Here is a 27,709-nt window from a genome sequence, read left to right as displayed (position 1 = left end):
TGTCAGTCTTCCGTAAGCAGCTGTTCTCACGTTTGCAGCCCTGGGTTGGGTTTCTGAAGACAATTGTTTCATGCCACAAAGTAGAAAGCACCTAAAGGAAATGTAGCTTAAACAAGAGTGATACTTTTAAGTTAAATATTAACCAGATTCAAACAAGCTCAAGAGCATTTCACATCAGGTTAACTTGTTGGGCTGGTGAACAAGAACGCACTCAAGCAGTGAAGAATAGGCATGGGGATACTCTATTCAGAGGTACGTGACCATTTTCTGCACAGTAACTGAAGCTATTAAAGATATGGATATTCACTGGGTTTGGTTTGTTCCCTTTGCAGCCTCCCATACACAGGCTTATACAAATCTGGAAGTTCTTTTCCTTTGGAAATGTTGTAGTTCAGCTATTACAAATTGACAGAAATACTGTTTGTAGGAGTAAAGAAAATGCAATAACCAGTGTCATTATTGTGACTTCACAGAGAAAGTACTTGTTCAACATTTTTTGTTGTTCTGTGTTGAGATCAGAATGATTCTGAGCACAGTACAAACAACTTTGCAAACTGCAGACAACTCCTTGGCTTTTGTTGAGTATAGATAATAAAGTTAATGCCTAAGGAAATGTTTCCCCTCACCCCACAATTGTTTTAGGAATGTGGGGTTTTTTAGCTCTTGTCTTCGCGGGTTTGTCCCCAGACCATGGTGCATTTAGCATACCCCTGGATTTTAGCATAAATGCTACCTAAACATATTCATTATTTTATAAACTTTCCATTTGTACACTTGGGAACAAATGAGGATCTTAGTCCCTTTTGACTGTGAATACAGTGGATTGCACTGCTGTTTCTTTTTCTGGAGATAGCATTACATAGCTGTTCCTTTAACAGGTTACCTTTCTATGCTGAAAGCCACCCTTTTATTTTTAAAAGGCTATAGAAATCAAGTACCTTCTCCTCTTTCAGTATTATAGGGAGGTTGAATCTGTGCATTCATAAGGTGACGGACTGGGTAGACTGCACCTTATTCTGAAAGGATTTGCTGCCTCTCTCCAGATCTACTACTCTGAGATGGTATCGTACAAGAAACCAGTGTCATGTAGTTTAATTAAAGTGGTGCTTAGAGAATGTTCAAATGCTGTCCATATCTTCCATGCTTATTAGTTAATATTTTCATATACTTTAGTTCTCAATCTTTAAAAATTTTGAGTGAGATATAGTTTTCTTGGTAAAGTATCGTTCATTTATACAGGACAGAAATTTAGAGAAGTGCGAATAAGAAAGTCTAAGTTGCCTTTTCTGAGGAGTATGGATTGGATACTGGTGCATTCCTCAGCATCACAAACATGATTTAGACTTTCCTGTTTAGTTCATAGCATGCCTTTGGGTGAATTTTAGTGCACAGGAAGAGACTATGGATTGGTTCAGAATATCTGGATCTTATGGAGTGACTCCTTTTTGTCTAAACAACTGCAAAGTGTTGATGTAATTTGGGCAATCCCCTGCAGTCTGTTTTGAGTTGTCTGGGGCAGTCAGGACACTGGGGTTTGTAAATAATGTGGTGAAAGTGAGAGTCGCCACTTGGCAATCTCTGTGTTTTGGACTGTGAACCTCTCCAGAAGTTGTGAGCTCAGTTCCCACTGATGCTTTCTTCAGGGTGTTTTGTTGTGGGAGCACTGGCCTTTGTTTCTCACACATGCCTAAAGGAGATGACATAGACTTTGTGTCTGTGCTCCCGTTGCCAGCGCACCTCTAACGAGGGAAGCTGCAGGGGTTCTCCTGGCTGTCCTACGCTGCCATGAGACTTCGTAGTCCTGCTCCTCTCCACAGCTGAGCCCGATGCTGAGACATGAACTTTGCATTCTTCTGACATTGCTTCCGTTTTGCATGTGAAGCCCAGTTACTCTGAGTACATACCTCATAGGTTTATTTCCCTCTTGTGTGTGATGGGTCGATAACAATAATAGAATAACCGTAACACGAATCAGAAGCTGGTTGTTAAGCTACATCATTGCTGAGGTAGTCTTCTAACACTGTAGAAAACTGAGTGAGGGTTTCCAGACTTTTATCCTCCGTGCTTTTCTGTAGACATAAAGGAAATGTGTTTTCTTGGGGTTTGGACGGAATCTACTGCTTGTACATAATGTTGTCCTAACTCTGTAATTGGCCTCACTGCTGATATTCCAGACATGTGCTGTCCAACTGTGTTTATGTAAGAAACTCTATTAATTGTCTTCTGAGCAAAGTTTGGAGAATTGTTTAAAACAGTCTTAAGCACAGTTAGTCCTAATTTAGATAGAGCTGCCAGAGTAGTAACCCAAAAAAGTGAGAGGTGGAAAAGAGGTTTGTGGCAGAGGCTTGAAAACTCTTGCACACTTCTCAAGCTCCAATGTGGAACCAGGCAGGTTTTGTGTCCATTCTGCTGCTACTGGAAGCCTGTTTTGGAGCTTTACTCTGCACTTGGCTAGAAATTTCTTTCTAATTTTCATGCTAAACTTCATGGCCAGATATACTGCCTTTTTTACCTTGTTCCTTGAAATTAATTGGCTCTTCTTCTCTAATACTTACCCTTTAATTTATTTTGGAACACTTACAGCCCTGTCTCTTTTCTTCCTAGCCAACCTAAGCAAATCAGTCTGTCTTCAGGCTCTTCACATTCCTCAGCTGTGTAAAGGTTTTACACTCCTGCCATAGTCTGATCTCATTTTTGGACCCAGACGACATGAACTCTATCCACTATCCCAGTTAACTGCCTTCTGTAACAGCTCCCTTCTCTTTCTGTGAGAAAGACCACCTAATATTTGCCACTGGTTGCTGTTTCTGATTCATTCTGAGAGAAAGACTGCCTAATATAATGTTTGCCACTGGTTGCTCATTCTGAGGCTTTTACACAGGTGACTGATTGCCACCTAATTGTAATTTTTCTTTATTCTTTCCTACACATTTTTTCTGAAGTCCTATTGTTATTTATAAGAAAACAATGAGCCTGTAGAGTTGTTTGGATTGCTTTGTTTCCTTACTTAAGTATTCTAGTACTGTGTTTGCTCCTCCAGTCATGGAGTCATGTTTTCAATTTGGGCAGTATATTGCAAGTCTAATCTATAGGACCTTTCACCTTCCTTTGATGAAAAGAGGCATTTTCTAGAAAGCAAACCAGCAGAGTGGGCCTCAAGAAAGTCCCATAAAGCCAGGAAAAAAGTTTGGTGTTTCTTTTTTTTTTTTTTTTAATATGAATGGAACATATTAATGTGTGAAAGAATCAATTCTACAAAGAACCCCCACTGCAGTGGAATAATAATAATAATAATAATGATAATTTTAAAAATACTTTAAGTATGTCAGTTACCCTTGTATTAGCTGTTGGAATGGATGAGAATTGCTTCCTTACATTCTCTGTCCCTTGGATGTTTTCTGAGAACAGCTGGTTTCAGTAGGTAGAAGAGTACGACTGACTCTTGTGTGCCAGTCCCTGTGCGTGACTTCAGTCCCAAATAATGTAGTCTCTTGGAGAGTGTAAAGTGCCCCATCATTATTCATGGCTCTAGAAGTGGGTTGAACAGTAGTGTAAGGTTCAGAAAAAGATCCCATGGGTCAATGAAAGTATCAGCCAGAAATGCCTTGGGCTTAATGGCCTAGCAAGTAAAACTCTTTGAGGCAGTACAGAAATAAAAGTACAAAAGCATGTCATTTGGTGACACGAGCTGGAGCTGCTGAACTAGCAAGAATCAGTCTAGAAAGGAGTAAAGTTGTATGGTAAATGGCTGGGATTTGAGCAGATATTCAACCAAACTGCAAATCTCCTGCATCTTTAAATAAGCAAAGCGATACTTAAAAGCGAGAATAGTAGGGAAATCAGAGGTGCAAACAGACTCCACTTGATCTTTTCTTTGCTGGACATGAAGATACAGTATTAGACACCAACATGTCAGAGAGTGAGGCTCTAGAGCAAACTGATCCTTTACATGGCACCGGTGTGCAAGTCACTTACACCAAGAGGGATTTAAAAGGGGGTTTTGCCTCAAAATCATTAAAACGGTTCTGTTTCTGGAGGAGTGTATAATAGCAAATGGTATATGTAGGCTTTTATAAGAATGCAGACAGATATGCAAACTTACAATATTGCATGTATTCTTTGTAGATTTCTGTCTGATACAATAAAAACAAAACAAGAAGTGGTGCAAGGTCTGGTAAACATGTAAATACTTTCTTTAGAAAGGAAAATCACTTCTCTTATGCAACTGTGCAGAAGACTAAGCAGCAATGATGCTGGAGGTAAACTTGTGTTGTAGCTCAAAGTTTGTCTAAAGCAAAAGTGTAAATAACATGAATCTTTTTGATGTGGGGGGAAAAAAGCTAACTGCAAGGGGAGTGAGGAAAGGGCTCAGACTTCAGGGCTAGATCTTGTTCACGTAGTGTATTTAGGATGTGAAAAAAGGAGGACAGGAAGGAAAAACTGCAGATAATATTTAAAGAAAATGCCTATCTTAGAAAATGGTGAATAAAATCCTCAGTATCAAAGACAGAAGAAAAGAAAGAAACTTATTCTCTTGTCAACTGGAGAACTTCAAATGCTACCAGCCTGCCACACTTCCCACTGTTATTTTCCGCCTGTATTAGGCCTTTAGAAACTCGTAGTACTCCTGTCATTCTCAGCCTCTCCTTAGTCTGAGTTCTTGCTGCCGGAGAGGGAAGGAATTGCAGGTTAGGTCAAGGGCGTGTAGAAATGCTGAGCAAAGGCTGGAGCAGCAAGCAGTTCTCAAAAGCCAAGCAGGATCTCAGCTGTGGGCATACATGCATGTATTTTTTAGGTATGAAGTTTAACTTCAAGCCCTAAAAAACAAACATTGCGGGGGGTTGATTTTTCAACTTTCACCTGAAGTGTTGTTCTCCTTCTTGGAACTGATGAGTCAGAAGTGGTACCTCTTGTTCAGCAGTGCTCATCTGAAGGGAAAGCCTGTTGTAAACTTAGAGAGGCATGGGCTTGTCGATGCTTGCTGCTTAATACGGTGACCAACTCCTATGAGATTCGAAGCCGGTTTTTTAATGGCTGCAAATGAACTGGATTGATTTCTTGGATTTGGACACATCGTCCAAAATGAACAGAAAGTTTGTTCTGCTGTGCAAGGGCTGTGACTTCTCAGGCTGAGCGCTGAGAGCTGCTGTGTGGCAGCTGCAGGAGTATCTCTTACCACCATCTTCTGGAAGTCACCTAGAACTACAACCTGTCAGAAGTGCTTGGCAGTGTCTTAGGATGTGCAAGTAGTAAGTCAAAATGGGAAGTATGGATGTCTTAGTGAAATGTGTGCTGATTAATATTATCTTCTCTCTTCAGCCCATTTGTCAGGCAGCTTTTAATAACGATTTCAATGAAGTTCAGCTCCTTTTGGAGCGCAACAGCAACTATCTGAACATCCAGGACAGCTTTGGTGGAGACACCCCCTTAATTTGTGCATGTAAACAGGGAAACAACAGGATAGTTAGCTATCTTCTAAACAGAAATGCTGATGTCAACCTCAGAAACAAGGTAAGTGGCCACTGACTCCTCCTCTGCAGCAACTGTTCTTTCAGATTCTTGGTGTGTATATGTGGGGACTCTGGCAAGCACACCCAAACCTGAGGTTTGTTTCCAACTGAGGCATAAGTATAACCCCCAAATTATAATTTGATAAACCTATATGTTTCTGTTTGTCTCCTCATTTGTCTTCCTAACTTGCCAATGTGCACAAGATAATAAACATTGCCAACCTGAATTTCTCTCTGTGTTCATGTTCCCCATTTAGGTAACACTGCATGCCAGCTCCGGTCCCCAGTGGGTTCTGCCTGCTTACCCATGCAGCACTCTGCATTCATCTTGCCCTCCAGCTTTTATCTGTCCCTTCTGTCGCCTTTCTTTCCCTCTGTCTTTTTCTTCACCCTGGTTAAAAGGAAGGTCTGCAGGAGAGCCTGTCCATCTCCCACAAATGTGTCCCTGAGGAGAGACTGACTCTACAAAAACCTTCCTTATTTCCTCTGCAGAGCTGTTTTTGTCATGTTACGGAACAGTAGCATGGCACGTAATAGCATGCTGGGAGGCAAGGAGGGAAGCCTTCCATCTGTTCTTCCCTGCTCCCTGTTTTAAAAAAAACTACCTGCCTTGCACAATAGCTGTGACTGGCTATTTTCCCTAAGGCGATGAGGAAGTACGTTTTTGTGGTAGATTTCCTTGTAGGTTACAAATAAAAAGTAGCTGAAAGATGTGTGTGCTGGCTTCATTAGTAATTTATTCTTATGATGTTAAGGGTGATAAACAGCCAGGAAAAAAACCCACAACATTGTAAATTCTACTGTATCATCTCGTACTCCACGGCAATGTTTAGCAAGTTCCTACACATTTGTGGGCTATCTTATATCTCTGTGTCATGGTTTAAGCCCAGCCGATAACAAAGCACCACGCAGCTGCTCGCTCGCTCACCCCCCGCCACCCGGCCACGGTGGGATGAGGAGAAAAATATAAAGGCAGGCTCGTGGGTCGAGATAAGGACAGGGAGGCATCGCTCACCACTTACGGTCACGGGCAAAAGACAGGCTCAACTTGGGGAAGAAACAAAATCAATTTAATTTACTACCGATCCAATCAAAACAAGGATAATGAGAAGTAAAACCAAACCTTAGAACACCTTCCCCCCTCCCCTCCCTCCTTCCCACCTCAGCTCCACTCCCGGTTCTCTCCGCCTCCTCCCCCTGGCTGGGCAGGGGAACAGGGGACGGGGGTTGGGGTCGGTTCCTCACACCTTGTCTCTGCCGCTCCTTCCTCCTCAGGGGGAGGAGGACTCCTCACTCGTCCCCTGCTCCACCGTGGGGTCCCTCCCACGGGAGACAGTCCTTCACGAACTTCTCCAACATGAGTCCTGTCCGCGGGCTGCAGTTCCTCACAAACTTCCCTGGCGTGGGTCCTTTCCACAGGCCGGTCTTCAGTCACAGACCGCTCCAGCGCGGGCTTTCCCATGGAGTCACGGCCATCTTCGGGGGCCTCCGCTCCCCCGCTCCCACCCGTGGGCTGGCAGGGGGACAGCCTGCCATCTCACCAGGGGCTGCAGGGGCATGCACCTCCCCGGCGCACCTCCTCCCCCTCCTTCCTCACTGACCTCGGTGTCCGCAGAGGGGTTCCTCTCACATTCCAACCCCCCTACTCACTGCAGGTTCCCCTTCTTAACTCTGTTCTCCCAGAGGTGCTACCACCGTCACTGACGGGCTCGGCCTGGGCCCGAGGCGGGTCTGGCTTGGAGCCGGAGAAGCTTCTAGCAGCTTCTCACAGGAGCTGGCCCTGCAGCCCCTCCCCTGCTACCAAGAAAACCCGCGCCACACAAACCCATAACACTCTGATTTCCAGTGCATTTGTTTATTTCATAGGAGGGCAGCAAATGTTCACAAGGTCAGTGGCATATTCTATCCCATCTGTTGTTCTTCTCAATGCAGAAGGGTCTCCATCTTACCTCAAAGTCCCTTTGAAAGGGTTCAGTATTTTGCATTGAGGTCATTTTAATTGCATTAGCAGCCATTTGCTAGCCATGCCTGGCTTGCTTAAATGCCTCTCTGCTTCATCTTCACAGGTGGAATCAGGCCCTTGGGTGCAGAGCTCAACTCTGGTGCTCAGGACTGAGAATGGGGAGCAGAGGATGGCACAGAAAGGCTTCTCTCCTTATTTTGGGCCCCAGTGTAACACTGTAACCTAGTTTGTCAAACTCCACTTTGACAACCTGCAGGAGGTTTAACACAAGTGTTCTCTAACACACAAGTTTACAGCTCTGGCCTTTAGTTGCTTTGGTACACTCAAGATTCAAAGATTTTTTTAAACTCTGTTCTCACTAGGAATCTGCTGGGGGTGTTGCCACTTGCCTGTGTTTCTCATGTGCTGAAGGAGATGCCATAAACACTCATATGTCTTTGCTTCAGTAGCCAGCATCTCTATAGGAAGAGGAGCTGCGGTGACTATTCCCATTCATTGACCTTGCTGGGCAGCAGTAGTAGCCACATGAAATGTCCACTCTGCCGTCTTTCTCTCTGCAGCCATGTCCAAGTTTGCAGACATACACATGGAATCCTTTGGATCCCACATTCTTCTTGCATGTGTAGCCCAATTTCCATGAGTCCTGTATGTGTTAAATGTTCTACTACTTGAAGGAAGCAAAATGCATCTCTCTGTTTCTGCTTGAAAACCAGAGAAATATTTCTAGTAACATAAGTAGCACAAGAAAGCTTGTGAAATATAAAATGGTCTGCTATTGTCAATATTAAACAAATACAATCAGATCGCTGAACCTGGTACTAAACAGAGTTATTTTGTGTTTAGAAGGACCGCACTTGTCTGCATTATGCTGTGAGAAAACGGTTTACCTTCCTTGACTATGTGCTCATCATAATCCTCATGCCAGTTATGCTTCTTGGGTATCTTCTCATGGTGAGTCTGGATGAAAGCAGGAAAGACCCTGTACCCTTCCCTTTCCCCTTATCAGCTTTCTCACGGCAGTATTTCAGGCCAGGAACCTGTATAGAACATGGACAGCTTTTTTAAAGCAAGGACTGATGGAGAGCAACAGAAGCAGGGATTTTGCTGTGAATATAGCTGGTAAAGGAACAAAATTGTATCACTGCATTAGAATTGCATCACATGCACACTGCATCAGTCTGGCATTTGCAGAAGCCAGACACTCTTCTTTTTGGAAAAAACACAGTATTTAGCCAAAATCTACTTAGTACTATATGCAGATGAACTGTTTTACTGTGTTACTCTTTCCCTTGCACCTAACAGGTCTCAAAGACTAAACAGAATGAAAACCTGATCAAGATGTTACTTAGAGCTGGAGCTGATGTTAATGCTACAGACTTTGTAAGTGGGTTTATAGAAATGCAAATGTGGCTTGTATGCATGCAACGATGCTAAAACCAGACTTCAGAATCTTCTAGCAACATAGTCCTGCTTTCAGAGTAGGATCAGGAACTGAACTGACTGTGATGTAGCAGGAGGATTCAGTGATTCCCCTTGACGCTTAAGCAATGGTTTTGTAATGTACACAGAAATAATTCTCCACTGATCAACTAATTCTCCCTTTTTGACCAATGCCCTCTTAAGAGAATCCAGGCAAACTGGGCTGAGATACTTATGTATTAAATACCTGATCCTATAAAGATTCTAGTGATATAAGGGTCTGAGTTTATCACCATTTATGAGTTCTTCAGCTGGAGCAGATTTGTGGGGGAAGGTCATGCCACAGTGCTAGACGCTGTGTCTTCACTTAGTCTTCAGAGTGTGCTGATCTGCCATATGTAGAGTTCTGTATCCACTAGCCTACCTGGGTGTGGTAAAGAGCTCCTCTAAGGTAGAAAAGGAGAACCCCAATTTTAGCAGCAACCAAATTCTAAAACACTGAAGTGTGATCAAGCAGTATTGCTTAAGACACAGCTGTTGAGACCAAGATCAGGGAATCCTCTGAAATTAGTGAAGAACTGTTGGCTTCCTGCTGAAGGTATCAGACCTGTTTTAAGAGCTGCATCCCAGGGAAGGAATGATTTTTTTGTTTCTGTTGCTCTTATGACAATGTATTTGTTTTACTGTGTAGTGTATTGTGACAGGAAATGATACGTGTCTTTTGCATCCAGCTGTTAGGGGAAACTGATAAGGCTACAGGTAGTCATACTTGCCTAAGGTCTACCAAGGAAGTAATAGAACTAAAATTCATCTGCTTCTGTTTCCCTTCAGTCTGGTAGCACAGCCCTTCACTATGCTTGCAAAATGAAAAACCAGGCAGTCATTCCTCTACTGCTTGAAGCTCACGCAGACACTTCTGTAAAGAATCAGGTAAGAAGGTGAAGTTGCTAACTGTATTTCCTTATTGTGATAGTGAATCAGTATGTTGTAGGCCTTAGCTGGTGTGCAGCAGTTTAAAAAAAGGGTGCACAGCCTCCTGGCAGCTGACTTGTTTGCTGTGGGGTGTAAAGCAACGTTTTCTCCATTGCCTTTTTTGGCAAGAGCAACTTTAAAGTCCAAGTCCTTCACTGCTGGATTTCCATCAGTAAACGCTGCCTGCATGTCCACTGGATTGGCAGATCTCTTAGCTATCTTTACAGTACCTCTTCTTAACTCAGAGCTACTCTACAGTTGCTCCTGAGATGGAGGCTGCAGGGGAGTGGTAAGAGCCTTCCTAGGGCCACTGGACAGCATTCTTTTGAGAGGGGCTAAGTCAAGCTGCTTCTGTCATCAGAAAAGCTCAAATGTTGTCCAAATAAACATTGACCTGGAAGTATCTGCATTACAGGGTTGAGGTGAGCAATGTATTGCCCATGTTGCTCTTGAAATCAGCTCTTAGCTTAGCTCTGCACTGACTTTGGACATTAGTCCCAGGAAACAGTGGAATGGCTGTCACTACTGGAGAGGCAGGGAGGACTCTGCCCCTGGCTTCAGTGAGAGTAGTATGAGACCCAGCACGTTCTGAAACCTTTGTTTCAGAGCAAGGATGTGACAGTGAAACTTACGCAGGAGAGCACTGCATCTGGGTGGCACATTCAGGAAAGCTCTTTGTACTTGACCCATCTCTCTCATATTGCAACATATTTCATCTGTGTCTTTCAGGATGGGGAGACTCCCTTAGATATAGCAAGAAGATTGCAGTTCCACAACATTGAAAGCATGCTAAAGAAAAGTTCGTAGTCATCAAGGACTCTTGAACATGCAGAAAATTACCTCATTTGGCAATCCACCTTGCACAGCAGCGGGAGTCCTGCAGAGCGTTGGGGGCTGTTACTTGATAAAGAGTTGGTCCAAATCCACCCATGCCTTGCTGCAGACTTCGACTATTTTGTGTGAGACTTGTCAGTACCCCCAAGGCCACGTGGGCTGAAAGGAGTTAATTTGATTTTACTAAGCCGTGAATGATTACAATAGTGTTCAAAATATTGCTCTTCTCATCTGCTTCCTCTGGTTTATTACTTGACTTGCACAGACTGGATTTTGAAAGCTAGCTATAACATTTCTGGAAGTCTAAACATTGCACATGATGGTTGGCAACCAAATGCAAAAATAAAATTTCCTTTAGAGTGTGCGTTACTTGTCCCAGAGGGGATACACCTGACAACTGAACATTATGCCACAGCAGTTTATACAAAGTCTAGTACCCTTCCTCTTAGTATTTCTATTCCTACAACAGGAGTGACCGGGAAAACAGATCTCTCAGCTTAGCACTTCCTCCTTCCATCCCTGCTACAAGTTTCACACACCTTATTCTCAGTATGTTGCTACAAGGGAAGGATTATCTTCTGGTTTTTTTTCATATAAGAAACAGCAAAAAGAGATTCAATGAGTTGCTGGAGACCACAAAGAAAGCCAGTTCCTGGGTTGCTTTATTGCATTAAGAAATAATAATGAAAATATGTTTGGCGTGGTACAGAAACAAGTCCCTTGACTACATTTCCAATATAGCAGTGTACTAAAGAAAAAAAAAATCAATAAATGAAATGCTGTTGATGGGAACCAGATGCATCCTTCCCATGGGACTGGACAGGTTACCATGGTTTTCAGAGTGGTGCATGCAGCAGGGGATGCATATACCAAAACAATAATAAATTCATGAGTCTTCTCTTGTATAGGTGAAGGTAGAAGAAAACCTGCAGTGGTAAGCAATGTATTAATGTGGCCTGGCGCTTTGTGATTTAATAATGCAGGAATAAAGGGTAATCTCCTTTCAAATGCTGCTGTATCTTGCTTTCTTGGTCTAATGGATCTTTATTTTTCTTGACAGTTTTGGCCATTTCCTGTAAGCTGTCATAAGTTCAGAAGATAGATGTCATGATCAGCACTGCTAATGGCTGCTAGACTAGGTGCATGGACAGCTGTATTTTTCCTGTGTTGCAGAACACAGATACATTTTTCAGTGTAACTATTGGACGCTGACTCCAACTACAAAGGGTTTGGTTGGGCAATATGAGCTTGAGGCCCCACCCAGAAACACCCCAGGAAAAAAAGCTACCCTGTCTGAGCCTGTAATAATGAACACTTCTGGTGTAACCTTGTGACACACACTGTTACCTACCTGATCAGCTTGTAGGTGAGTAGAGGTGAGGCACTTGCATAGATAATGAAGATGCTATCTCTTTGGGCGAATGACTGGAAAGGGAAAAAACTGCTTTCACATGCTGTAGAAATTGCTTGAACAAAGAATGGTCAAGACACAGAGTTATGTAAAAGTCAAAGCTGACAGCTCAGAATGCTTGCAATGACTTCATTGCCAGTGTCAAGAATAATTCATGGGGTGGAGGCTGTATTGCTTGGAGTGCAGCTTGCCTGATGGGTCTACATCTACTCATTCCTCAGCTGCCATCTATCAGCTTTGAAGTTGGGGGGTTTAGAGTGCATGGACAAACCTTTGGGTGGTGTGTAGGCATGGAGGGCAGGAGAATACTTCTATGAGTTTTTCTGAAGTTGGATTCCTTCATGTTTGGAAGTCATCTATTGCCTGCTCAGTTTCTTGTGTCTGAAGATTTCTTGGTTGTGTTGACATTGTAGGTAAATGTGAGGAGGGAAAAAGAAAAAAAAGCCAAGTTCTCTGTCAAGTGGATAAATGATTTAATTTAAACTAAGGTCCGTTGTACTTCAACAGAGAAATGAGCAAATCCCACTTTTGGGTTTTCACGGGAAGACACAGATTGGGCACGGGAATGCTTCTGTGGGGTACGTAAGATATACATGAGAACAATAGAGTCTAGGCTTGAAAAATCAGTCTTGTAGAAATAAAAGCTGTCCAAATTAAGTGATCCCTGCAGTGTGTGCTCAGATATACTCATGTTTTCAGCTTTTATTCCTATACACTTCAAAATTCTCAGGAAGACAGCAGTCACAGTAACACCATGGAAAACCTCAAACTATGAGGAAAGCAAGAAACAAACAAATGCGGATAAATACCTATACTGGTATACTACCTATACTATTATGTGTGTCTGTGTGTTTACCTCTTCCTCCTTATTGCCAAATAGAAATTTTGGAGAGTTTTAATGAGTGAATCAACACTTGGCATGTGCTTTCAAAAGTATTTTGTTATTAGTTCAATGATTTTCCGATACATTTTCTCAGTTGCATCAAGGCCCCAGATGAAATCAAGATGTCCCCAAGCAGGGAAATGCTCGTGGTAAATGAGATTAGTAATCCGAGGAAGTAGCTTTGCCATGTCTTTGGGATCTGCAAATTTGTCACGTCCACCGCTCCAAACAGCAATTGGTGTGCTTATCTTCTCTATTGGGTATGCAGGAGGAGTAGACTGTAAGAAAGGGAGGAGACCTGAGTGAATGCTGTTGTATCAGAAGTTGTGTTTAGAGAAAGGATTCTGTGCAAGCATCTCTTTCCCTTCTGCACTCACTACAGTAAAACAGTAAGGACGAAGGCCACCCTCTTAGTGCCTATTGCCCTAACCCCATTCCCTGTTGACCATGGAAGGAAATGATCCATCCTATTCCTGTGTCTTTCCTTAATGCATGGCTAAGAGTTGTCCTGCAGTTTGACACCTACTCATGCCCTTCAGAGGTGGGGATATGGCAAGAGCAGTGTCTGTGTTTACCAGGCAAGGACCGCAGAGTTGTTGTTCATGGGTGTTCCGTTTCTGGCTTATATGCAGTCCTCTTCATGCTTTTATGGGGCATGGAGTGAAAGATATTTAGTTGTATTGTTCCAGACTTCACTTGACGCTCCCTCTAGGTCACAGTGTTGCTACTGATGGAGTAATAGCCCGTGAGCATACTTGCCTTGTCTGTCATCACAGAGGAAATCAAAGAAACACGGAAAAGTGGAATGGGGATCTTCTGAGACCTGAGCCAAATGACTTAATGCAGGATGATTATTCGTCTATGGGGTGGTAAGGGACCAGGCACAAGATGCTTTTAAATTGACCCCTATTATCTAAGGGTGGTTCTGTTCTTTTTCTCATTGACTGTTTTTTGGGGCAGTTTCCTAACCATCCAAAGTACTGGGGCTACAACATTGCCCATTCCAGACTTTAAACTTCAGTATTTAAAGACCATATGTGTGCATGGAAGGTGTCTGAGAACTCTTTGGAGTCCTTCTCCACCTGTAAAATAACGTGCCACCCATAAAATAACCTGCCCTGACTCAGAAAAGCTCACGACATGTCAACTGATCTGATCAAATCTTAAAAAACTGTCAGGCAAGTTATCGGTGTTGCAGGAGAATCGCAGCATTTCTGAGTGTTGACTAGGTGGTAACCAAAGCTCCTAGTGACCAAGTTTTGTCCGTTTCCTTTTTTCCATACAGGATATATTAGTTCACCGCAGCAGTAGTCTCCACTGTGCTGTAGTGAATCATCCCTTCTGTTTTATTTTTGTGGTAAGTAGCTTCCCAAAACCAAGGTATGCATTTCCACTTTTTCTCCCCGCCCCCCCCCCGCCCCGCGTTGTTTTTTTTTTTTTTCCTTTCCCCCTTTGGCCAGTGTAGCATTTAACTGAAAGGCAGACCTTGAGGATTTTGGGGGAAGTGAAGAGCTCCATACTCATGAAGTCCTAGGACTTGGGTGTGGCTCTCAGCCTTTTGGGAATGGCAGGTAAATTGACGTGTCATTGGACACATCCCTGCATCAGTAGGGGAGGCAAAACGAACTTCTGTTAGCTGTCCACAAGGATGTGTCTATGCCTTGTCTGTGAATAGACTTTTACATGTATGAGTATTAGATTCAGGTGAAACATTACCTCAGACCACTCTCCCCCTCTTTAGCACTCACAGGTGCTGAAATCTGGATTTTTCTATTCTTAGTTTTGCCAGGACCCAAGGATGAGTTCTCTGGAAATCTGTATTGCCTTACCTGGTTGTATTTCTTCATGTTTTCCTTAGAGCCGTAGTCATAAGCTTGAAATTGGTCTGCACGTATTACCTGTTAATATTGTAACAAGGACAGATAAAATGAAAGTGTTAAGAGACAGAGGAAAGTGCAGGAGGTGTTTTCTTGCCTTTGATTGAAGCCAAGGCTCAGGCAGTGGGCAGGCTTCCAGGGATTCTGAGGATGGGTCGTAGGGTGAGTGGCTTCATTGCCTTTTGTCTTGCTACCATTGTCTCCTGATCCTCAGCCGCCACCCTTGGCATGTTTTATCGTTAAAATTTTGCTTGACTATCTTAGTTAGCTAAAGTTGGGGTCCCTGTTTGTGATGCAGAGGTGTGTCAGGACTATTACTAGTCTAGTGTAACATATGATACCTGCTCACACACCTTGACTTTCGTGTGTCAGTTTTGTCTGGTCGGCTCACAGTAGTGGCGACATTTCCAGAAGCTCTGTACCTCTTACAAGAGTTTGGCTATTGGGAGCAGGCTGCGATCAGCTTAACACTAAACTATTGTCATCTTGAATGCGTGTTGTCTAGAAGGGAAAAAAAAAAAGATGAATCTGTCTTACTGAAAATGTATGTGCATATTTTTTATCCAAGCCTTTAAGTAACTGAGGATATGCTAGAAATCTGCTAGCTTGTCTCTGTTTTCTGGGTCTGGGTGCTGGCAGTCTGGATCCTTGGAATTTTAGTCAGGGGTGTGTGCAGGAGCATGCACGTATTGAAGTGCTGGCAGAAGTGGCCACAATTCTGTGCACATGCAGTGATGCGTTTCTGAGCCGACGCTCTCTTGCCCTGGTCTGATTTGGAGCACGGGCAGAACAAGCTTAGGTCTGAGAGTGACGTAAGGTGCCAGCAGAAGAGGCAGTTCCCCACTTGCCGCTGGTGCCAGCAGAAGCGTTTGTGTAAGTCAGCTGGCTTTGGGAAGTGATCCAGGCTGCAATTAACACTCTGGGAGAAAAGCTTTAACCTGGATCTCTTCTTTGTCTAGCTCATCCCCTGGCTGCTCAATTTCCACTATCCTCCTACTGCCTGCCAAGTGCCTAGGCTGTGGTTGCACTCACTTCTGCAGCTTTCAAGGCAAATGTCTTCATAAATGAAAATGAAGGCTGGAAGCCATTAGAGCCCAACATGCAGAGAGGCCTGATATGCCCTGGGGAAATCTCGGTGCTTGATACCAAAGGGGCAATTCAGGTGATGGTCTGGTGAGCCATGGGAAAGAGTGCTCCCTCTGTGGCAGGTGCTCACGGCAGCTTGTGAGAAGATGTGATGGGCAGATTCCCAGATCCACTGCCTCTGGAATTCCCTGTAGGCAGTTGGTTGCATAAAAAGCAGTAGTAAGAGTCTGTTTACACATCAGTACACAGTTATACCTGATGCCAATGAATAATGTTCTGTACGGATGTTCCAGCAGGGGAATGTCCTACGTAGGTATCTATCCGACTCTGGAGAGAAAGCAGAAGTGTTATAAAGGCAGTGATCCAGTGCTGTGACTGAATAAAGCTGTGAAGGACCTGAGCAACATACTACTGCTGTGTTAAAACCCCATTTTCATAGGATGTTCTTCAAATATCGGACAGAAAACTGAGAAGCAGACTTAGGAATAGCTGGTTAATAGTATGCATCTGCACACTTTTTCCATGAAAGTTAGTCTGTTCCATGAAGATAGTACTACTGTGGGATGCTGGGAAAAACCTTCCAGTCCTTTCAAAGTAGATTACTGACCTCACAGCAAACCCCCATGCATGTATAAGTCTTTTGAAGATTTATTTTTCTCTTCATTTTACTCCTAGTGCTAAAGAAGGCAGATTACAAAACAGATTGCTTTTTCTTCTGTTTGTGTTTTTATAGTTCTGTTAAGGATATGTTCCAATTCCATCTCCCTGCATTCCTCCTCAGACTTGGTATCTTGCCCTGAGAACCACATTTGTGACTTAACCCAAGTCAGGAAAGATCCTTAATGGTTTAGCTCTGCAATTCAAAAGGGCCGCAATGCCTCCAATTGCTTTTGCATTGAACCTTTGATTCTCATTTCTTTCCCGTATGTGCTTTTTGCAATGGTTATAGATGGAGAAGAATAGGCCCCAGACTTTACAGATATTGCAGTAATAAACATTACACAGGCCAGCTTTTGCATACTTTGGCCACTGTAAAGGGGATTTAAGACACACTACAGTGCCCATATGTCAGCAAGCATAGGGATAACCCTCTTGTCTCTCCTGTCCCCACTGACTGAGGCACTAGTCTTTGTGAATCGCACTGTAGGTGTGTTGCACTCCTCAGGCACAGTGGAAGGACTTTCTGTAGCTCTACATGTTGTGGATTGAGCTGTTGGGCCCAGTTCTAAGGACAATAAAAATGGGAGAATGCTCCTTATGGTAGTTCTTTGGGATCAAGTTCTGGTGCAAGTAGTCTGAAAAGTGGCAAGGGAAAAGGAGCTTTTTCCTGCCTTTTAATTATTCCAGTGTTCAGAGGACCTTGGTGTCTGCATGCTAAGGAAGGAAACAGGGACCTGTATGACCAAGAAGTCTGACTCCATCATCCATTGGGTCTTTTTAAAGAGCATCTGTGTATGACCAAAATCTGGTTGGCTTAGCCCGAAAAGAGGGCACATCTATTTACATATGCAATATAGCTCCAGGCTTAATACAGTCCTTTCTTTCTGGGATTGGAATGTGCCTAGTTGTTGGTCCCATCCATCATTAGCTCTAGTCCTGTGTTTGCACCACACAATGCCCTGGCATTCCCTCGATCTGCTGAGAACTACATTGTGGTTTATGTACATTTACATGCATGACAGTTACTAGACAAGGATAGAGTGCCCAAATGTAACTTCCAAAATCACTGTAGTTTTACTTTGAGTAGGTGCTCTTGCATATACTTACCGTGTTCAGATTTTTTATGTTGCCTCCAGCTATGTAACAGAGTACATGGCCACAGAACTTATCCAGGCTTGTACACAACTGCGTCACAGGTCCTTTCAGAAATCCAATCTGGTGCATGGCTCCTTTGCAGCCAAATGCTAACTGAGGGAACGGAAAAGCGCAACACTTTTTTTCTTGTTACAGGGGCATTTTATGCAGGAAACTGTTGCTAATAGCCTAGCCTCCTAACTCAGTATTCAAAGATTGCTGAAAGAGCTTGCCCTCCCAGTACCCCTTAAAACACTTTCTTCCCCATTGTGCATCACATATCCTTCCTTCTTCATATTACTGGCATCAATCCTGGAGGAAGCCATCCTCCCATTTCTAGCGTGGTGACCTCAATGCTCACTCATTTCTGAAGTCCCAGAGGTTGTCATGGTTGTTATTGCAGCTCTGGTTTAGTTCTTCCTGCATGAGGCCAGCAAAACATTACTTAAGAGTAAGAGTCCTATGATGAGTCAGTTTCACAAGTCTCGTACTTGCTGCTACAAGCCTTATATCTCCAGTATTTTCCCCACAGAGTTTGGGAACAGATTTTTCAAGAGCACTTGATTCATCCCAAGCTCAGTATCAGTATGTCACCTGTTTGGGAACACTTCATCTGAGGTTGAGTGAACCCTGTGAAAGCAAGTCAGGCATCGGGCCTCTTTTAGAAGGAAAAATGACATACCCTGAGCAGTGGTTCAGGAACACTTGTTATCTTAATCAGAGGGCTTGTAGCATGTGAGCCTGTGGTTACTGGGCTCAGAGCACAGAACATTTTGACCCGTTTAGCCAGCTCAGGGTATGTAGAAAATGCTATGAAGCCTGCAAACACAGAAGGGACAGCCTGAGTTAGTGGCGACATCTTTCACAGACAAAATAAATAAATCAGCAGCAGGTAGCAAACAAGAAGTGAGACTAGACTTGCAGCCCATTGTCTGTTGTCCGTGTTTGTCTGTGCTGCATATTTTACTGAAGGCGAGTGTTGAACCTAAGTCCTGAAATGAATTTTATTTGGGAGACAAAGTTCATTTCGAGATTTAGAGCACATCTGGACGTTGCCTTTATCAGAACAGTTTTTGTAGGCACCATGTCAATAAGGTTTTTGTGATAAAATCAATTCCCTCTAAAGTTCAAAAAACTCTCATAAAAAATGAGTTTTTCAGATTATAGTCTCTAAAGGTCTATGTATGTTTATGCTTCCATGAAACTGTAGAATAATTAGCTGAATACTGGCATCTTTGAGTGTTTTCAACTGATTGTTTGCATCAAAGGCAGCTGAAGAAAGCCTAGATGGTTAGTTTGTTTTGCCATGAGGGTCTTTAAATACTCTTAAGAGAGGAAAAGAAAGAAAAGGTCTGGAGCTGTGACAATATATGATTTTCCCACATTTCCTTCCCTTTTTTCTGGGTTGTTTACACTAATGAACTGGCAGTTGCTCATTTCTAATCAATGACCGTTCATGGATCTTACATATAAACCATAAATATCAGGAACTTTCAGCTGATGCTAAAAGAAAGTTAGTTGCATTCAGACTCCATGAAGTGAGTTAATGCTAAAGGCTGGCACTAAGAGAAAATAAGTTACTAATGTTTTTTCTTTCCTAATTTTCAGTCTCTGGCAATATGTTTTTAAACAGTAATATGGCCAGTTATAGCCACTCATGAACCATGCTTTAAATTGTAAGATTGCCATTAAGTCACATGACTTAGTAATGTTGAGGTTCCTTTTCCTTGTCTTCTGTTATTTGAAATTATGTGTTATATGTGCTGTTTTACCTTTTTAGTTTTTCCTTCCTGTTCACAAGGAAAATAATTGTATGTTTTAATACAAAAGATGAACTTAATGAAAATTCCTGTTGTTGAGAATTTAAGAAAAATACCCAGTGCCAGTACCTGAAGTGCCCAGTAAATAACCACTTTTTATGTCTCTATTTATTTAAAAAGTTGAACTACATTTGGATTAGGCTTCTTTGTTTATTAAGGGTAAACTAAGCTGGTTTTAGAAAAGTTTTGCATATTTTCCAAATCTCAAGTCAGAAGGCACTTCTACATTTGCTAGCTCTCCACAAACAAGAAAAACAACTGAATCAATGGAGAGACACACCTACTGATCAGATAGGAACATGAATGGTTGTGAACCATGAGTGTCCTGACATTCATTACCTGCTGTTGTGCCTTCAGAGTGACCAACATAGTATACATCCTTCTGTCCAGTTTTATTCATGATGAAGTACAGCTCTGCTGGAATATCATATTTACCCATTTCATCAAAGCTACAGGGAAAAAACACAAAAAGCTAGCAGATAATTCAGCTATCACAGTGTGAGTAACTGAATGTCAGTTTTGTTCATTGCACCAAGCAGGACCCACTGAAAGACGAGGTTGCACACTTTGTCTGCATTTTGCTTGAGTTGGGGAAGGGGTAGAGGAGATGCAGCTGTACTGCCAGGCTGCCTGATGCCTTGGGCTCTCTGCAGAGGAGGTGCCAGTTTCACCTGTCACTTGCAGCCCTTGCGGAATGGAATTTAATCAGTGCTTTCACTAGCATGGGTTGGTCGCATTCAGCTGTGATAGATCAGAGATTTCTAGACAAGGCTGCTCAGCCTGTTCCAGCTGAGGTTCTTGCTCTCACTCACAGAACTGTCTCCCTTTTCCTCAGCATTCCTTTTCATTTCCCAGTGGCTGAAATCTCTTCCCCAGTCAATGCTCCCAACTCTGAGTAGTAGTGAGCATCCTTCTTCATCTGGTTCTTTACTCTTGTTGGTTGGTGTAGACCCTGCTCTGATGCTGGTTTAGGTAAAATCCTAATAGCTGAAGCTATTTAGTCCCCTCGGAGTTTCCATCTTAAGTAATTCTCCCTCTACAGAGTACCTGAACTGCCAGAACGCTTTCTGACAGGGCTTAAGGGTCTTGTGTTTTAAAGACCAAGTGTTCCCTCGGCTGTTTCCCATCCAGACATCATAGCCAGCATCTGCGAGCAGGAAGCCCAAGCTGTTGTTGGGCAGGTTAGAAATCCAGTGGGTAGCATCTCCTAGAAAAGCATGCTGTAGGAAGACTACAGGCTTTTGCCCTGGAAAAGATGAAAGTATTCTTACATTGGAGCAGCAGTTAATGTGTATTTAAGATTGGGGTGCAGAGTTTAGTTTGTGAGAGGTTTTAAATCTTTCCTTCTTCAAGAAGCTCCCAGGAAAACTATGCATAGTTATTGGTCTGAGAAACCTGAAGGATTTGTTCCATTCAAGCAGGAACCATTTCATGACATTTCGTAACTATTTCATGACATGACTGGCAAATAAAGAATTTAATGAGGAGGCCTGTCCCCACTTCCTTTTGCACTGGAAAGCCAACTTACAGGTCCCTATATTGAAACCATCTGCCCACAGCTGAAAACTGCTGAAGGCATAATAGTGTATGGAAGACAAAGAATAATTTATCCAAAGAAGCATATCTACCCTTAGGTCTATTCAGCAACCAACTGAGCAGGGCTGAGAGGCCCCTGACCTAACTTTGGTTAACCTTACTTTGAGAGTGACGCTGGTCCAGATGATCTCCAAAGGAGGAGATCCAGATAGGAAGAGGCATCCAAAACAAATTATTCTATAATTCTAACAAGGAGTAATAAACAAAGTAGCAGTATCCAGGGCACCTCGAATTCCAGGTAGAAATTTTTACTCCATTCAGAAAATGTGATGAAACAGATGAAGTGCATTTGCTTTTCTTTGATGATCTGATTTCTTATCACCTTCCTCAAGAATATCTCTGTCCTTCAGAAGGCTGGGAATTAATATTCATATGCCCAACCGGAGAGGCTTTGTTGTCAGGCTTCTATTTTAAATGTATATTACTTAGGGTGTTAATGCAAAACCTCCCCAAATCCAGTCTACTAAATCCTCTCCCAGCCCACATGAGGGAAAAAACTGGGATATGACAAAATTATTAGAAAAATCTGAAATAACGACAGAGACACTGAATGTGTGAACTTCAGATGGATACAGAATTCAGGCCACATTCCACACTCCTGACTAGGTGCTCTTCCTGAGATGGAAAGGTGTGGAATATGCTTTGCATGTGCAAAGGGGAAAGGTGGGGACCCCAAGTAAGAGTTGGGTCTCAGAATTTCCTTTGTGCTATAACTGTGTCACACCTGTATTTTGGCTGTTCCTCCCAGCAGGAATTCTGAAAAGACCAAGAATGTATCCATCCTCCGTGGTAACTTGATATTCCTCACTGGGGTATCCATGATATCTGATAATTTCACTCTGTAGGAAGCCAAGGGAGAGTTTGTTAACATGCAAGTTGTCCTGTTTTGGAGGGTAACCAAGCTAAGCAGTGTGGATGTGGGCTGTTCTGTAATGGTAGTGCAAAGCCACTGGGACCATGGCTGAGAATAAATATTACAGGTCTTGTACAAAGATGCATCAAAGTCTTCTTCAGACCTGCTTAGGTGGTAGTTGTCTGGTATTTGGCCCCATATGATGGGACAAAGCAGAACTGTATTGAGTGACTAACCTTTTGGGAGATAGTTTGTCATGTTTTCTAAGGCTGATACAGATCATACCTTTCTACAGACTAAATATTCAGCAGTATCTGTATAAGCCAGTGCCAAAAGCTGTGGGTTTTGGGCCATAATGAATCCATTCTTGCCAAAGTGTGATTAGGCAAGCCATGCAGGCAAGGCAAACAAGGGTGGAGCTCTTGTCGCTAAGGAACTCATGAGACCACCTACACCTGATTTTGCATGTACTGTGGGGAAATCTTTGGTGATTCAGAGCAAGGTATCTCATCTTGGATTACTTTGTGTTGTGAGAATCTGCTGTTTGAAGAAGGGGTTCAACCTCCCTTGCCACTGTAGTGAGCAAACAGGTTGTTACAGAAGGGGAGGACTCTGCTTCCCTTCAGACTAGAAACCAGCCTTTGCCTCCACTGCAAAGAAATATTTCTCTCTGGGAGCATGGACTGTTTGGATAGGAGCATCAAGGTTTCTTCTAGGCGGGTGCTCCCTATCACAATGCTGGAGGGATCTTTGTCCTCTTGCCAGGTTTGCACTCTTCCCTTCTTTGTGCAATAGCCCGAAATACCAACATGTGTTGAGAAAGGTGACTGCAAACAAGTGTCATGAGGCATGGCCCAGCCTCATGTTCATCATATATTTGTTGGGGTTCACTCTAAATGCAAGCAGTGAATGTCTGTTGTTCAGGTTGGTATGGATTGGAGCATGTAGTCTGTGCTCTGGCCACAGTCCAGGGCTGAGTCCTGTTGCTGGGGTCAAAATTAAGTAGCGTGGATCTCCAGTGCCCCTCAGGATGCTCTGGGGAGTTGCCTGGCCTTGGAGCCAAAAGTAGCAGCCAGCACTCTTCATTGCAGTGCTATGTGTCTGTCCTCATGCAACGTGCAAGAGTCACATATTACAGTAGTGACTCTAATGCAGCGGCTTTGGAAAAGGCAGGTTGGGAAAATGGGAAATGCGGAAGGGGCCCTTCGTAGCCTCCTGACAGGGACTGTTAGTGATGGGGCAGTGTTAGTGGTACTGGGAGAGACGCTTTAGAAAGAGAGAGAAAGCGACCCAACTTACAACGTTCATAAAGCATTCAGGGTTGCGAGGCTTCCTGTACTGGCTTGTGTCTGAATTCAGAGTGGAGGGTGTTGTGAATCCTGATAAAAAGGCAATTCCTTGGGAGCAGAGCAGCACGAGGAGGCACCACATCTTGGGGCTGTGTGAAAGAGCACATGCAGGGGTGTCTGTGTTAGGAAGAGAGTGGTGTGAAATTCCACAGGAAGACCCAAGTGGGGAGTCTCCTGAAGGTTGCCCAAGGTCTATTCCCCAAGGGGCTGCCAGAATAAGGACGTGTGTGAGGAGGGACTGTCTACAGCTCATGCTGTGCAACAGGGAGGGTTGCAGAACAGGTGAGGAAAACACTGAGGGATACCATGCGAGAATATGCCTGAGCACTCTGCAGATGACAAGGGAGCTGTGGTTGGTAGACAGGGCCAGCTCCTGGTGTGAGCCTAGCAGAAGTTTGACAAAGAAGCATGAGTACCTGAGATGACCATCACCCAGCTTGTCTGCCTTTATCTGCCTCTGCTTCTCTGCCAGCAGGAGAGGTGAAAGGAGAAGAAAGCACTGTTTGTTTCTTGTCTCCTCAGGAATGAGGTGAGAGAGGTTTGGGACGGTCTCTCTTTCCACCTGCCCTCTCCTCCTTTAGGATCAAATACCATTCTTTGTGCTGGTCAGTGGTGTGCTGGGGCGAGGGATCAGTCAATGAGGCTCATGAAGGGTTGTGCAGAAGTCAGGAGTGATTCAGGGACTTTGGGAGGAGATGTAACAGGCTTAGGGGAACATGTATGCACCAAATCAGTGCCAGCTTGTGCTTTCACCGTGGGGTGATGTGCCCCAGACCAGGTTCAAGTTCTGTTTGAAATTAGTTCCTCTGGGAATATGAAGTGAACAAGGTGACCATGTGTGGCTCCCTGGAAGACCCATGAGTCAGTTCCCAGTCAACCTTGTCTTTCAGATGGAAACTGAATCATCTAGGTCCCCGTTTACCAACCTTCAGGCTTTTTCACCATCCCCTTGCTGCCCACTTCTTCCAAGAACCTGCTCTGCTATCCCCAGGTAATTGTATTTTTCCTACTGCTACTTCTGAGCTCAAAGTTTCTGTGTCTCAAAATCAATGGCTGCCACCAGCTGAGAAACCATGGAATGATTTGGTTTTAGAGCAGTCAATGATGGATCCTGAGACTGCCTCCATGTTGCCAAGGGCATGTCTCCTTTACCTCTTAGAAATGGCTGTCCATACTGCAAATCTTGTCTTGGTCATGGGGAGGTGAGACCTTGCCCTTTCCTGGTTGAGTAGTGGTACCAGATTAGCTTTTCTGAATAGAAATTGCAGAGTACAGTCTATCTAGCACCAGTTTATGCTGACTCCACCTACAGTAGATATGCTTCCAGGTTTTAGTCTTTATTTTCCAGAACACTGTCGATGAGTGCAGGAACACTCCTCTCTGTGAGCTTCCCAGACCTTTTTTTCAACATGGAAATTTTGACTCAAATGCTTGCTAGAAAAGGGAAGAGCAGGTTCTGTGTCCCTGAAAGTTACTGGGTGTGGGACTATGAGTTAAAACTAGAGAGCAAGAAAAGTGCTGACATGTTCAGTGCTCCTTGCCTACAAGAGAGCTGCAAGTAGGTAGGATGGGAAGGATGGGATTTTTCTTTCCAATCTGAACAACTGTACAAAAAGAATTCATCCATGAAGCTCAGGACTGTGCTTACACATTCTGGAAAAGACCTTATACATCTATTTGTTGTTGTATGCTGTGCCTACCTGTGTGAGGAGAGAATGAGGGCTGTGAAGAGAAAAGTAGCAGCCATTCTGCATATGGATAAAGACCATAAAGATCAGGCAGGCTACCTAAATGTTCAACAATAGAATCCATGGGACAAAAGGGACATGTAATGCAATGTAAGGCTTCAACTTGTCAAGGCGTCTTGTAAGATTGTCTCACCAGTAATGACTGGAGACATTACTGCTCTTGTAGCCTTGGTTTCCTCAGAAGAAGAGGGCATTTTTCTATGACCACGGTGTGTTTATGTTAGTTCACCTTTCTGTCCATCCTGTAATTAACTTTTGATGTCATTGGTAAATATCTGCCAAGTTCAGCACTGAGATACAAGCCTGTAAGGCAGTGGGGCTCGCAGGAGCTCCTGAGGACTATTTGCTGGGGGAGGACTATTCAGCGGGGTTAGTGCCTTGCTGACAGGAAGGCAGGCTGAAGGCAGCTGTTGTATGTTCTACAACCAGGTGAGCAGTCAACAAGAGTGAACTAGCTAACTAGTCAGTGTCCATGTAGCTTCAAAGTAGCCACAGCATGCAAGGCTGGGCATCAAGGTTTGTGAGAGAATTTGGTAGGACACCTGCCTATATTATATTTTGCATTAGGCATTTAAGCAGACTCAGGAAACAAGTCTTTCTGAAGCCAGGAATTGCTAGGTCCACTAGACATGGAGAATCCAATTTTTAATGAAGAACAGAGGTTCTCATGCAGCCACATGTTTCTGGAGTCTGCTTCTAGCATAAGACGTCTGCTATGACAAGACATGCTGGTCTATGAAGTTTATTTGGACTTGGAACTACAGATCAAAAGAAAGTAAGAGTATTTCCTGGCAAGTAATGGGGAAAATGAGCAGGATTTGTGGGACTGAGGGAGGGGTAACCAAGAGATTTTTGCACTCTGAATCTCCTTATAGGAGAAGGAGTTTTGACTTTTTCTGATCTTCAGTTTAACATTTAAGTTTGACTGAACAAATTTAAAGAAGTCAAACCTCGTGAGTCACCACACAGTTGGAATGAAGCAGCGTTTGGAAACACCCAAAACTTTAAACTTGGCATCAAAACACACTTCATTCAATTCCCTTTGTATATCAAATACTTCTTAATTTTTATTGTCAAAAAGGAAGCCTCACAACTAAATACTCAGTCAGCACAACACTCTTTTTTGCTTTCTGCTGTTTTACTCTGTTCTAATGGGGGTAAAATATGCCTCCCTCTCCCTGCACAGGGAATCTCATTTGGGAAGAAGAAGTTCTGCTAATGTCTCAGCTTGTTTTCAAGTCACTACCAAGACTAGTTGAGGCAATGCAGAGGCTAAATTATCCCTCCTGTTAGGGCAAACTTTTCTCAATGTACTCTATGATCACCTGGCTTAGCTGGCATGGCTCATGGACTTCCAGGTATTCATCTTTTAAATCAGATACAGCGGGCTAAGTAATATCAGTCTTGGCAGGCCACTGCTCCCCTAAGCTTCAGGAATAAAGACAGTTAGGAGACACTAACAGCTGTTTTATCTAGTGGGATGAAGTTGTAAGGAAATACTGGGCATCGTAAACTGTCATAAAAGAACATACTTAGAAGGAAAAGAGGTCAGAGAGAGAAATGCCCTTGAAAGTTCTTTAGGTACTTTTAAGATTTAGTGAAACTAAGATACAAGCCCATCAGAAATTCATCCATCTACCCTTGTGCTTTAAGCAGCCTAAAATTTATTTCATATAAGCTGTAAGGCATACACACACCAACCAGAAAAGCAACTGCGACTAAATGCATATGACAATCTGCTGCCTTACTCACTAACAAAACATACGTGTGCATTACACAGCAAAAGCAGGAGGTCCAGTTTACACACACTGTTGCAATATTGGGACTGTCATTCCCTTGTTCTCAGACTGAATAAAACAAGTAGAAGAAAATGAAATAGTTGCTCTTTTTCTTCCTTTTGTGCAGGTCAAACTTCTTTGTCTTCAAACTTCAGCAAACAAGCAGTTCTGTGCACAGCAATAGGCTTACAGATCAGAGAGGCAGAAAGCTGTCTATTCTTACAAGCAACTGCACAAAAGCAAGACTGAAAATCTTTATGTTCATCAGAAAACAGAGAAAGAGATCATGAACACATATGTACAAGCACCTTACCTCTGCTTTGACTGCCCTGCTTGTGTCTTCTGCCGCTGTCTGTCTCCACTAGCAGACTGATTCACTGGCAGAAACCTGTGCCGATAAAAGGAAGTAAAAACACAGTGAACGCTTCAGAGTAGCAGCAGTGAGTGTCATGAGTTGGCAGCATGTATTGTAGAGCATATTTAAGTGCTGATTTGGCAGTGCTTCAGAAGTGGGGAAATCTTTGTGATGAAAAAGATATTCTGGTTAAATTCACAAACCCCAAATGCACCATGGAGCAGGAGAGTTTAAGAAGTACCTACAAATCAGTGGTTAGGATGTTTAGCTGGGACCTGGGTGTTCCAGTTCCCTGAGGCTGTGACAGACCTTGACCTGTACTGTTGCCCAACTGAGGGGCTGCTCCAAATGTAATCTTTTAAGATGAAGAGAAGGAAGTGTCCAGCTTCTCTCAACAGACTTTCTCAAGAACACTGTCTCTGCTATTGCTTTTCATTTGGTTTATGTTAACTTTAACATTA

At 43.3% G+C, this 27,709-nt stretch overlaps 2 protein-coding genes across 4 annotated transcripts; one reads left to right on the top strand and one right to left on the bottom strand.

Annotated features, from left to right (window-relative positions):
* Nucleotides 1-11,706, top strand: ANKRD22 (ankyrin repeat domain 22). 3 transcript variants are annotated; one of them, XM_052799953.1, is made up of 6 exons: nucleotides 1-252; nucleotides 5,320-5,511; nucleotides 8,317-8,424; nucleotides 8,776-8,853; nucleotides 9,724-9,822; nucleotides 10,594-11,706. In XM_052799953.1, the coding sequence occupies exons 1-6, from the start codon at nucleotides 232-234 to the stop codon at nucleotides 10,669-10,671; spliced, it is 576 nt and encodes a 191-aa protein (XP_052655913.1). In that variant the 5' UTR covers nucleotides 1-231; the 3' UTR covers nucleotides 10,672-11,706. The 3 variants fall into 3 exon arrangements, with proteins under 3 accessions (XP_052655913.1, XP_052655914.1, XP_052655912.1); XM_052799954.1 differs by lacking the exon at nucleotides 8,317-8,424; XM_052799952.1 differs by lacking the exon at nucleotides 1-252 and having other exon boundaries at nucleotides 3,230-5,511.
* LOC128147405 (lysosomal acid lipase/cholesteryl ester hydrolase-like) lies at nucleotides 11,344-27,583 on the bottom strand. Its single transcript, XM_052799951.1, has 11 exons — nucleotides 27,494-27,583; nucleotides 27,207-27,281; nucleotides 23,318-23,456; nucleotides 21,890-22,004; nucleotides 20,617-20,815; nucleotides 19,909-20,018; nucleotides 18,432-18,568; nucleotides 17,723-17,863; nucleotides 16,211-16,282; nucleotides 14,822-14,890; nucleotides 11,344-13,270 (listed from the first exon to the last, which is right to left on the bottom strand). Exons 3-11 carry the CDS (start codon nucleotides 23,447-23,449, stop codon nucleotides 13,037-13,039), a joined length of 1,209 nt encoding a protein of 402 aa, XP_052655911.1. The 5' UTR covers nucleotides 23,450-23,456; nucleotides 27,207-27,281; nucleotides 27,494-27,583; the 3' UTR covers nucleotides 11,344-13,036.
* Between the last annotated feature and the right edge of the window lie 126 nt (nucleotides 27,584-27,709).

The sequence above is a fragment of the Harpia harpyja genome, chromosome 10, assembly GCF_026419915.1.
Source record: "Harpia harpyja isolate bHarHar1 chromosome 10, bHarHar1 primary haplotype, whole genome shotgun sequence".
NCBI lineage: Eukaryota > Metazoa > Chordata > Aves > Accipitriformes > Accipitridae > Harpia > Harpia harpyja.
This window is presented reverse-complemented; position numbering and strand designations above follow the sequence as displayed.